The sequence below is a fragment of the Leptonychotes weddellii genome, chromosome 1 (genome assembly GCF_054177405.1).
Source record: "Leptonychotes weddellii isolate Sample4059 chromosome 1, ASM5417740v2, whole genome shotgun sequence".
NCBI classification, from domain to species: Eukaryota; Metazoa; Chordata; class Mammalia; order Carnivora; family Phocidae; genus Leptonychotes; species Leptonychotes weddellii.
In genome coordinates, this window is record NC_138369.1 from 186,034,788 (window position 1) to 186,047,062 (window position 12,275).

General features: G+C 51.8%; 1 protein-coding gene across 2 annotated transcripts in view; it reads right to left on the reverse strand.

The window, feature by feature from the left end:
* VPS26C (VPS26 endosomal protein sorting factor C) overlaps positions 1-12,275 on the reverse strand; it is an 82,184-nt gene that overhangs the window by 33,431 nt on the left and 36,478 nt on the right. Inside the window, exons 6-8 of one of the 2 annotated variants that reach the window (XM_081799916.1) lie at positions 8,480-8,630; positions 8,103-8,255; positions 4,501-5,864 (exon numbers count right to left, since the gene is read on the reverse strand). In XM_081799916.1, the coding sequence (XP_081656042.1) occupies positions 5,782-5,864; positions 8,103-8,255; positions 8,480-8,630 (387 nt within the window). In that variant the 3' untranslated portion in view covers positions 4,501-5,781. Of the gene's footprint in view, positions 1-4,500; positions 5,865-8,102; positions 8,256-8,479; positions 8,631-12,275 lie in introns of those variants that run through there. The other variant, XM_081799923.1, reaches the window with a different exon arrangement.

The following is a 12,275-nucleotide window of genomic DNA, read 5'->3' on the forward strand; positions in this document are numbered from 1 at the left end:
GACGATGGACTCTGAAAAACAAACAGGGTTCTGGAGGGGAGGGGGGTGGGAGGATGGGTTAGCCTGGTGGTGGGTATTGAGGAGGGCACATTCTGCATGGAGCACTGGGTGTTATGCACAAACAATGAATCATGGAACACTTCATCTAAAACTAATGATGTAATGTATGGGGATTAACATAAGAATAAAAAAAAATAAAGATGTGTCAATTGAATCAGTCTTTTCAAAGTACAAACTCATGAACTTATTTATAAATTTTCCAATAGTTTTGCTTTCATATCAGTTAATTACTGCCTTTAAGTTGTCATTCTTTTTTTTGTTCTTGCTTTTCTAGACATTTGGGTGCCTAACTCATTAGTTTTCATTCTCTCCAATATAATAAAAACACGTAAGTCTATGAATTATCCTCTGATTGCAACACTGGCCACAGTGCAAAGCTCTTTGCCATATAGTATATATTCATTTTCATTACATTTTAAAAGGTCTGCAAATGAAGTTTTGGTTTCCTTTTTGAAGAATGTTATAAAATTTACAAGTGGTGGGGCACCTGGGTGGCTCAGTTGGTTAAGAGTCTGCCTTTGGCTCAGGTCATGATCCCAGGGTCCTGGGATCCAGTCCCTCATCAGGCTCCCTGATCTGCGGGGAGGCTGCTTCTCCCTCTGCGTCTGCCTCTCTCTCTCTCATGAATAAATAAAATCTTTTTAAAAATTTACAAGTGGTTATACTGAATTTGATTTTCCCTTTGGTATTAATTTCTCATTTTATTGCAATATGGTAGACTATGTGGCTTCGGCAGTTTCTACTTGTTAAAATTTTATTGAGATTTTCTTTTTTGGAAGAATGTATAACTGATTTTTGCAAATTTTCCATGGATTAAAAAATATATGCATTTTCTGTAAGATATAAAGGAAGACAGTGATAAATACTTTAGGAAGTAAATGCTCATCTCTTAAATGTATCTGTTTTTGTGTACTGGGTTTTAAATTTGGGTTTTAATACAGACTGATATTGAAAACTTTTTTTTTTAAAGATTTTATTTATTTATTTGAGAGAGAGAGAATAAGAGAGTGCACATGAGAGGGGGGAGGGTCAGAAGGAGAAGGAGACTCCCTCCCTCCCTGCCTCAGGGAACTGAGGAGGTGACTACATCCCACCTCGTGGGGCCCTCACTGAACAAACCCTGCCTCAGGGAACTCCAGCTTTCCGCCCCTGCGAGACGTTGTCGAGGGAACTGAACAGAGCCGTCACTGGAGGAAGTGACAGTGGATGCTGATCATAGGCAAACCAAACATTTTGGTGTCTTCTGCTCCCTTGGTCTTGGTCAAGCAGGTGCTCCTCCAAATCTGACAAGAGTTTTACAGACCCAGGTGCAAATTATGTCCTTGTACTCTCCTAAGTACTTACAACCTCCAGAGTATTGCTTGTATGTTACATGCAAGGTTTCAGACGGACTGGCTGGGTTTGGCTATGAAAAACCTCACAACACTTAGGATCCTGTCCACCCGGACAGGGCTGCAAGGTGTTCCCATTTTACCAGCAACATTCACAAGAAAGTACCGGAGGGTATCAGGGCTCCTCACTGAGTTTTCATTCCTGTTTGCCTTTACTCCCTCTATCATTTGACTGCATTTTATGTAAATAGTAGTTGGATCAACTTTGAGTCTACAAACTGGGTGCCCTTAGGTTTCTTCGTAAAGTCATTCTCTCAATATTTCAGCCACTCCGACAGTCTTGAATATGAATAGCCTTTGGTGGTCACAGGGGAGAAGACACTGACCCAGGAGGCTCATTCTCACCTCCACTTCTTAGACCCACATGCGTAACTTTTTTTCTACTCACGTGTCTAGTTTTGACCACTTGGGGTTACAGAATTTATACTCAAAACTGGCCTTCCCTTCACAGAGCATTTCCCCAAGCAGTTGTTCTTTGTGATTTTTCACCTCTACATCCTGAGCCCCAACATCCGTTAGCTTGGATGAGCCTTACCATGGAGAGATTTCTTCACATAAAATGTTCTGACCTCGTGGACAATCAGTGGGGATTATGAAGAGTACCTCTGACAGCAGTGGTTCACGAAGAATGAACGGCGGCTCCGTGAACAAGATCACGTGCACCTTGGGCAATGGCTATCTACTCTAATTCTCTCTTGGGAGGGGAAGTTGGGGCTGTTTGGGGGGATATCGCCCAGGGAATCAGCAGAGTGATGTGGCTTGGGCACAGCTTCTCTGTGCCTCAGCTTGCTTAGCTATGAAGTGGGGATAACAAAACCCCCTCAGAAGGCCATTGTGAGGTCATTACTAAAGGACATTATAGTGGTCTGAGTTGGTCTAGAACATTCCCTGATATTTTCACTTTCCATAAAGGAAATCAGGATTAGAATGTGATTTGCCTTGGACTTCTGGGCCTTTAAACACTCACCTTATTCCTAAGCTGCATCCAGCTGCAAACGATTTCCTGTCTCATGATTTCATCTTCCTTTGATTCACCTCATCAAAGCTGAGGCAATCACTGTGAACAGCGGTAGCAGAGCCCTTGGCTGCCCTCAACAGCTATGGTGGCAGGGCCAACGTGTGATGGGGAAACAGGAGGAAACAAGCAGAAAAGCATGTCGCCGAAAAGGCAAAGTGAAGCCCAAATGAAGTGGGGCAAGAGTGGCCTGGGCTTTGGTGCTGGGAAAACTGGACCACATTGGACGAGCTCCCCTGGACTCGGGAAGGTGTGTGGAAACGCAGACAGGTGCCTTCCATCAGTGACAATCCCTTCGGCACTAATGCGGGTAGCCATTCTCTCCTCCTAGGAGTCCCACACAGTCACATGATACACGCACTTAGAAGAGGGCCCGATCCCAAACAAGCACGAGTGCTCGTGGAGCTCTTACTCTCACTGCACCCCAAGCTGTAGCTCGTATCTCCGAACATGCCAGCACCTTGGAACCACCGGAGCTGAGCTCACCGGAGCAGGCAGCGCATGCCCCCCTCCCCCGAAAGACACCCTGAGAACCCACTGCAGCTCTTCTCCCAAAACGAAGGATGGAGAAGGGATGCACCACAGTTGCCTTCCCAGGACTTACTCTCAGTATGGATACTTGTCTCTAGGAAAACCAAGAACTTCGTTTTTTTTTAGTTGCCTGACTAGTACCAGTGAAAACCTGCCCATTTTCCTTCCACTCAGGTCAGGGAAGTTCTTCTGGGTAGGGCTGGGTCCAGTTGGGTCCTGTGGCTACTGGATGGGGGCCAGTGGTGGCTGCAGGGAGTACTGGGCCTACGCCCGCCCTGGAACTTGACCAGCTGGCTCCAGCAAGGTTCTGGACCCCTGAGTCTCTCCAAGTCCTTTCTCGGCTCAGAGGATGGTCATGAAGACGGGAGGAGTAGTTCTTTGTTCTACACGCATGTGTACCTCGGGCTCTGCGAGGCACTAGGCCCTGGTATGGGAACTCCGGGCCTTCTGGCCATGAGCCCTGGGGTGGGGGCTGGGCTGCCAAGACCCCTAGCAATCCCGCGGCCTGAAGACAAGTCTCCTCCTTTCTCTCTCCTGTGACAACCCAGGGCGGGGAGGTGAGCTGTTCTGCTTACACATTTGCGGGGGCGGGGGAGGTGTCCCGCTTCTCTGCCATCCCCGACGGCATCGAGCTCCAGCACGGGCTGGGCCGGGACGCTGGCCTGTTCCTGGTCCAGCCGCGCAAAGGGGCTCCTGTCCTTGTCACAGGACCACACCCAGCAGCCAAGGAGTCGGAAGTCGGTCCCTAGCCGGGGGGCCGTGGGTTCATGGAAGCACAGCCTTATTTCAGAAGAAGGGGGAATCTGAAGGGGATCGTGGGATCCCAGACTGTATCAATCTGCCGCAGCCCAAATCCATGCCAGTGAGCGGAGGTAATCCTATCCCCCGAAGTTTTAAGAGGACAATTCAGACTCGGCCTTGGGACTTAAGAGATGCCGCTGACGGAGGCAGAAGGGACGCCGGGGCTCCATTTCCCAGCAGATACCAGAGTGGGCAGGCTTGGGACACCAACTGGGCGAATTCCGGCACAAACGCTTCGGCTTTTCTACATCTGATTTCTGATGTACCTCTTGCCTTTACTCTGGAACTTGCAACGTGGCCGAGAATGGGAGCCAGGCCCCATTGCTGCGGGAGCTCGGACAGCCAGGATGCATGGCTGCCTACAGGGCATTTATTTCCCAAACAAGATACTGTTACGGATTCGCGGTTCAGACTCCTTCCTTCCCCTCCCCTCCCCTCCCGTCCCCCTGCTCTAATGGGAGAATCTGACAACCCCGAGCCTCCAACAGTGGACGCCCCCCCCCCGCCCCCGCCCCGGCCAGAAAGCCACACATCTCTGTTCTCCTTAACCCCCGAAGGGAGGTGCTGCCCAAGCAGGGGAAGGACATGGCCAGCCTGAGGCCCCTGTCTGGGCCACTCAGGATCGAATGAGATAATGAAAGCAGCCAGGGCGCGGGCTGGTCTTCAGTTAACAGCTGTTCCCTAAGAAGAACACTTGTCCTATTTATATCCATACAAGCAGTTTACTAAAGAAGTGATATAGCAATATTCACCCCAAACCTTTGCTCAAAATTCTCATTTAGCTTTTTTCTTTTCATTAAAAATGATTTCTACCTTTGAAATGTCCCAGAAAGTATGGCCTCTTTGTTTTCCGATCCCCTGAACACGTTATCAAAGACAGATAATTGTTAATGTCATATGAGCATAAAAAGAGATTTATAAACCAGAAATGTATTCTCTGGGAGCCAAATCAGAAATGACTCCTTGAATAAGCTGTTATCGGTTTCACTGGTGAAGCCCTGGGATAAAGCAGCGCCTGAGTCAGGTCTGTTTGCCCTCAGGCTCACACGTCGTCAGACACGGTCCCAGGACGATGGCAGCACAGCCGGGCACAGGGGGCATCGGCCGGGCCGCCTTGCTCAGGCCGGCCCGGGTGGAGGGACTGTCGGGGAAGGCCGGGTGGCGTGCAAAGCACACAGCTTATTTCTGAGGCCTCATTCATTGTGGACCAACAGGATCAGACGGCAGAAATGCATTGCTACAGGCTCTCCACAGTGGCTTCAGCCCGGGGAGGCAGGCCAAGTTCACCAGGTCCAGGGCGTCTGCCCGGGGTCTTCAGCTCCGGCCCCGGGCACCCGTCTCCTGCCCTTCAGAACCCACCCAACAACAGCAGGTGCAGACAGACGCTGTTTCCTCCTGCGACAGCCAGGAACGCTCAATGTTCTGAAGTCATCGGGAAAACTGGGATAAAAGAACTACAGAGTGGAAAAAAGGCTAGACGGTTCCAGCGGACGCCGTTGTGCAGCCCTCCTTGGATGGTGTCTACAAACATCATAAGCAACCGGTCGGCTTGTCACCGTCCCAAGAAGCTGCTTTGCCGCCAGAGGCTTAGCCACCCGCGCTGGCCAGGTGCGGCGGGTTTCCTTCGTCCCCAGGACGTCCCCTCCCAGCCAAGCTCCACTGCTGCTACATTTCACTGCTCGGTAAAAGGCCAGTTAAGCCAGGAGTCCGAGGAAATTTTGCTTTCTGCGAAATGATCTTGCCAACAACAGTTACGAAGTCCTGATGAAGTTTAGAGACAAGGTCTGATCAGAGGTGTCCACTGGAAGAAGCCTCGAGGAAATGAGGAACAACAGTGATGTAATCTGAGGGGTCAGATTCATTTCTGATACAGAATCATCTCGAAAATAAGCCTATGCTGCTGGCTTGAGCTCCCGCAAGCGCCGGCTACCCTGTGGCATGTCCGCTCGGCCTCTCTCGCTGTCCATGCTCCCTGCTCCCCGGCTACATCCTGCAGAGCTTCAGCGGAAAGTTCTCCGTGATGAGGTGATCCGCGTGAAGCAGCACAACGATGTTAACCTCAAATTCTGAGAAGAGAAAGAACAGGCATCATGTTCACCTGCCCCAGCAGCAGACACCCCACGCCAACGGCACCACAGGCGGAACAGACTCCGAAAGGGGGGGGCGGGCGCCGGGTGCCGTGGGGTGTCCGTGTCCGCGTCCCACATACATCACCCCAAGCTTCCGGGAGAACCAGTGAGGACAGCAACACTGGCCTCTGACCGCCTCTGGCGCGCCTTCTCTAAGGAAACGTGTCTCCCGGCCTTGGGACAGTAAGGGGTCTGCTTCCCAACCACACCTCCCTTGTCCTCTGTCTTTACTAGAATCTTCTAAAATCCTTTCTGTTCTTTCATACTCGTTTGCTTTATTTTTCCACTTGTGACAGTTCTTAACGGAAGAGCCAACCCCCGACGGGCCTAGCCGTCCGGGTACACGTCTCCCGCCCCAAATGAGAAACAGTGTCCAGAAACAGCGTGCAGTTTAATTGCTGTTGTTTGGGTAGTGATTCATCTACCAAGACCCCTGTTTACACAATCGTCTCTCGTTGACAAGAGGAAGGGGTGCGCGAGCAGGGAGCTTCGTGCCAAAGGGAGAAGGCCTAGCACCGAAGCAGCTCAGCCCTGCGGAGGGGGCTTCGGGGTCACCGCATAGGAGGCCCCGGTGGCCGGAGTCCTGAGGAGAATGTCCCCGCGTGTGGCTGGCTGCCTCCGCCAAGCATTGGCCATGACAGAGGCCGTGCGCCCGCAGCACCAGCCCACTACTTCGCTCGCTTTGCTAATCGTCACGGCACTAGAATGGCCCTCTGGGATTCTGGTCCCCATGCTCTGCCACCATTCCCCCACGCACCTCGCTGTCCTGCCCTGGAGGGAGCGTGGTGTGGCTGGATGCCCAGCAGGCGTGCAAGGCCCACGTTAGGGAGCCGGTGCTGGCTTTCCTTATGGCAGAGCAACCACTCCCCGGGGCACCCTCAACTCTGGGTGGGTTCAGGCTGGAGGCTGGGCTCGGGCAAGACTGCGCACCGAAGGTGTGCTCAGCACTGGCAGAGGTGACAGCGGCACGTGCGGATTCTGCTCGTAACTCGGGACCTGGGGCTCGCCCCCACCTCCCCGCCTGAGACTCAGAGCCTAACCTCGGCTGGCCACGCGGACGGCAGCTCTGGGCCCATGGGAGGCCGCGGCGCTCTGCGATCGTGCCCCCCCCCCCGCCGTGGACACTCCCGTGTGGCGAGCCTCAAACCAGACGAAACTCAGGATCAGGCATGAGGAGCATTACTGACATCCCGGCTGACGGACCGAGAGCGTGATTTCTATGGAAGAATCACAGGCACTGCATGCACCGTTATGTGGACACTTTCTAAATCTGACAGAAACAGCAGGCAGAAATCTAGGTGCTTAAGGTAGAGCGTAGCAGAAAAAAAAAAGGTTAGTCCTCTTGAAGTTTATGTAGAAAAGCTAAGGGAGAAATCGACAGATAAGCTCCCCCTTCTAACTTGAAATCAAAGGACTCTGAAGTAAAATACCGCCTTGAGAACACCGTGCTGGTCGCCGTGCGAGCGCCTTCGGGAGGGCGAGGCAGGCTGGTCTGGGGGCGCCTGGGCAGCCGAGGGCATCACCCTGCGCTCTAGACCCCGGCGCCTCTCTCTCTGTACTGTGGGCATAGACTACCTGTTCCATAATAATCATGCACATCTTTTTTGAGAACAGTCACGGCAGCTTAGCTTGGGCCAGATCTGCCCCTGTGCGGCCTTCCGGCAGACGTCGCTGTCCTTGTCAGTATTTGGCAAACAGTGAGTCTGTGCCCCTTTGCGCCTGAAGCGCATGTCCTGACCCCGTTATGTGCCAATAAAAGCACTCTAGGGGCTCCACAAATACCAATCATGGAAAATGACCACGTCATCCTGAGCCGGTGGAACGGAAGCCTTCGCGATGATCGGCGCTCACACGGGATTGTCACCTGAGTCTCTGCTCGGGTGCCGGCCTGTCCGAGGAGCCTCCCTGACCTCCGCACGCTCCCTGCGGGCTTGCTCCTGGCGGCGTCACTGTCCCTGCCCTAGCCCGCACCGACGGGATGGTGCTGCCTCAGGATGGGTATGGCAGCTTCTCAGGGAGCTTCTGTTGAGCAACCGGAGGACCCAGTGCTCTGCGCTGAGCCAGCCGAGAGCAGACCAGTGTGTCTGCCTCGGGGGCGCTCAGGGGCCCTTCCGTGGGCCCCACCATCATGGGAGAATCCAGCGGGCCCATGGGCGTGGGAGCTGGTGCGCTTACCCACTTTGAAGTTGGTGGTTTCCAGTGTAGGGCAGGTGAACAGCCGGGGGAACACCATGTAGATGGGGACGGAGAGGCTCCGACACACATCTCCATCAGCGATCTGAATATTCTGGATCTCTGTGGCGTCTCGGGCATAGCCTTCTGCACACCCTGCACAAGGCAGAAAGCATCGTGTGCTCAGAGAACAGGGAACGTCCCAACAGCCTGGTCGACAGGCCCTCGGTGACCACTTCTGCCACTGGTTCTACAGGACCTGGAGTTCCCTCCCGTCCACATCTCACTTTCCCAGGCAGACGTTTCCTGGAATCGAGGGGCGCGCTCTTACTTTTGCTTCCACCGCGGCACGTGAACCGCCGGCCGCAGCGGGCCCTTACCACAGGTCTCCACGCGGACCAGCTGCAGCTCTATGCTCTTGATGGCGGCCTCCGAGCTCTCAACCACCAGCTCCCCTGTCAGCGGCTGTGTGATGACACAGTTGGTGGAGTTCAGATGCCCTCTGATGAGAAATTTGGGGAGCAAGGCTCGCTAGAACAAAACAAAAACAAGACATCGGGAATGGAAAAGTGCTGAGGGAAATCACTCCAGACTCAGGCACTTGGTACAAGTAAAAACTGAAAACAAAGTTGGGCAACTCTTATAAAACCCGCTGGGACCCTGTTTTCCAAAATGGGAAGAAGGGACGATGGTACTTATATCTCCTGTCAAGTTCACGAACAGACTGAATTATTCAACAACTGTCTGCGGATCCCTGGCGCCGACTCTGGCTGGCTGGAACGGCCAGCTCCCACAGGGCCCTCCCGGTTGCCTCGATCTGACCCAGAACGCTCCTCCTTACCAAGCGATACTACATGAAAACTCCTGAGGAAGTTGCCAGGAGTGTTTACAGGGAATCGGTCACACACCAGCCCCAAAACATTTTAAAAAGAGAATCAATTGAAAAATGCTCCCAATTATGCAATTTTGAAAAGCGAAGGCACTTCTTTTATTTCAAGGACATTTATTTATTTATTTTTAAATTTTTAAAAAGATTTTATTTATTTATTTGATAGAGAGAGACACAGTGAGAGAGGGAACACAAGCAGGGGGAATGGGAGAGGGAGAAGCAGGCTTCCCGCTGAGCAAGGAGCCCAATGTGGGGCTCGATCCCAGGACCCTGGGATCATGACCTGGGCCGAAGGCAGACACTTAACGACTGAGCCACCCAGGCGCCCCTCAAGGACATTTAAAGAGAACAATTTTCATCAACGCTTGACTAAGACCTTCTGGACTTCTCCTCTGTAGACCTAGGAACCCAGTCATGGGTAGACGATGATGTTCTTGTGGGAAGCAACTGTCCTAGAACACGTCGCCCCGCTGGTCCCAGGTGCTAAAGCTAAGTTGGAGTTTAGAATACCACTGTCTCAGAAACAAAATGCAGCCACAATGTGAGCCACGGAAGTAATTTAAAATTTTCTAGTAGCTATATTTTAAAAAGTAAAAGGAAACAGCTAAAATCAACCAATATATCCTAAATATCACTTCTACATGTAATCAATATTAAAAAATTACATTTATATTCTCTTCCTCTCTGAAATCCAGTCAGCACCTCACATCTATGGCCCAGCTCGGCTCCGACCGGCCACACCTTGAGGGCCAGTGGTCCCCGTGGCTGGTGTTCACCCGTCGTGGGCGCTGGAACTGGACAGCAGGGAGCTCGGTACCTCGTGGCCCAGAGGCAGAGAGCTCGAGAAAAGCCTTGATTCAAGACAAAGTTTTAACAACAACTAAAACTAAAGAAGCTATTTGTTTAGAAAAATAAAAAGCAGTAGCAATCTACATTAAAATTCTTTTAGGCAACTGATGAAAAAGAAAAGCTCTCCACATCCGGCCTAAGATCTTGACTGAGCCTTCACTTTACCCTTTCCTCCCAGGAGTGTGACGTTAACATATACAAATAAAAGTAAACTACACGGAGAAAGCCTATGCAGGACGTCGCACGGAGACAACCCCAGCGAAGTGCTTCTGTGCACGAAAGTGCACAGGGAGGCTCCCAGGAGCTCAGGGGACCACGTCCTGAGGTCGGGGACACATGAGCATCCCCAGCAGGGCCCGGGACAGCTCTGAGATCAGAGGCAGCGCCCACCCAGGGAAGGGGCAGTCAGGGGGCTGTGAGTGGCCTCTGGGGTCAGCAGGTGCCCCAGCTGTCACCACACTTCCCTCAAGGGGACTTCCCCCACCCCCCAGGACACTCCCAAAGCAGGCTGGGCGAGGCAGGGCAAGTGTTTACAGCCATTTACAGCCACAATGCAGGACAACGAGGCCCTCACCCCAGAAGACGAGCTACCTGCACACCCTGAAAGAAAGCGCACGGGGTCGAAGGCCTCTTCCCCAGCAGCAAAGCTCCTCTGTCAGAGTGTCCGTTTACAACCAGAAGGACAGACTATCATTTGGGCTAAGGACAGAGAGTCTAGTTAACAAAGCCATACCTATTTGATCCTCATCTATAAATATAAGCTGACAACCAAAATCAATGAACAGTTGAGGAAATGAGAGCAAGAAAGAGGTACACACTCCACAAACAGAATAACCAGCCCTAGGAAACAGAGATGAAGGGCTGTGCATCTGCAGTAAAAGAAGGGCTATCTTGAAAAAGAAACTGTGCTTGGAGATGAATCATGCTATTGCCAAAGTGAACATGTCGACAGTTGGGCAGCATACCAACCAAAGAGCAAATGAGTGAGCTGAAAGACCGCGCCAAGATTCTCCAGTGACACATCTAAGAAACCCTGAGAGAAGTTCACTGAGCTGAAGGAAAGACGGCAGGTGCACTGACTAATTAAACACCCAAGGGCTTTGACATTCCAGAACGCTAAGGATAGGGAGATGCTGGAATTTTCTGGACTGGGGGGGAGGGAGAGGGAGGAGAAACAGATGAGCTCACACAAATCTGGGGACCAGATCATCAGTATCACGAGGTACCAGAAAACCAGGGAGCTCCTCTCCCAAGTTCTAAGGGCAAATGAAATTGAAGCCAGAAGCTTCCATCTACCTAGACAAACTAGGGTTCAGTGCGAGAGCAAAGTCAGGGGTCTGTTAGACACTCAAGGATGTAAGTTCACTCCTCACCTGTTCAGAAAGAATGACTCTAGGATGTACTCCAGCAGCACAAAAAATAAACTGAAGAAAGGAAAGAAGGTGAGAGGAAGCAGAGGTGAGCAATGACCACGGTGAAACTTCTAGTAATTCAGTGACGGCCAAATCATGACTGTGATACTTTGGGCAACTATTAGAAATAGTTTCTAAGCCAACAGAGGCTTGATACTGGGAAAAATAAAACAGATAAACTGGAACTTAGACTTCAGGCCATTTCAACAAACGAGAGGGGTATGGAGGAAGGAAAATGCAAAAATGTTACAAACCTTCTGGCAGAAGGTTCTTGTTCTCGGTGTTGTTACTTAAACTCACGAGTGTCTCTATGTTTGAACATTTGGGGGTGACTATGAGGAAAACAGAAAAAGGATGTGAGAGGAAAAAGGAGCAAGCAACAGTAGGATAACAGAAAAAAACCCTCACGACCTTAATCAATTAGAGTAAGGACAAGAAGAAAGAAAAAGAAAAACAATAAAGTAACACAGAGACACGATACAAGGAACAAAACAAACTGAACAAGGTCCAGCCGGGAGCTCTTTACAAGACACACTTGATCCGCTCCTCTTCCTCACTCCAGTTCTGTCACCGAGTTTTGTGTTATTGAGATTCGTGGAAGGAAGAAACACAAACCCACTTAAGAGCACGAGCGCTAACGGGGCGCTAACAGCCGAGGCCAGGGAGGAAGCAGGGCAGCGAGGTCCCGGCCACAGGGCTGCAACGCCTGCGACCGCCCGCGCTCCCTGCGTGCTACCTGTCACGTTCAAATCCCCGTGAGAGAACAAGCTGACTGGCCCGCAGGGGACTTGCCCCCTCCAGTAAATGGACTTTCGGAGAGGCCCCCCAGGCCGCACCCCTGCCTCTCCCTGACGTGCTGATCAACAGGGTCTGGAGAGCAGGGGGGAACCGCCATGGGCCTCGGCCTCGATGACAAGACAGCAGGCGGCCAACTACCAAGTAAAGGGGTGCGGCTCCCAGGACGGGCGGCGGGGGTGGCCGGGGCTCAGGAAGAGGGGCTCTGAGCCCCCCGCGGTATAGACCAGG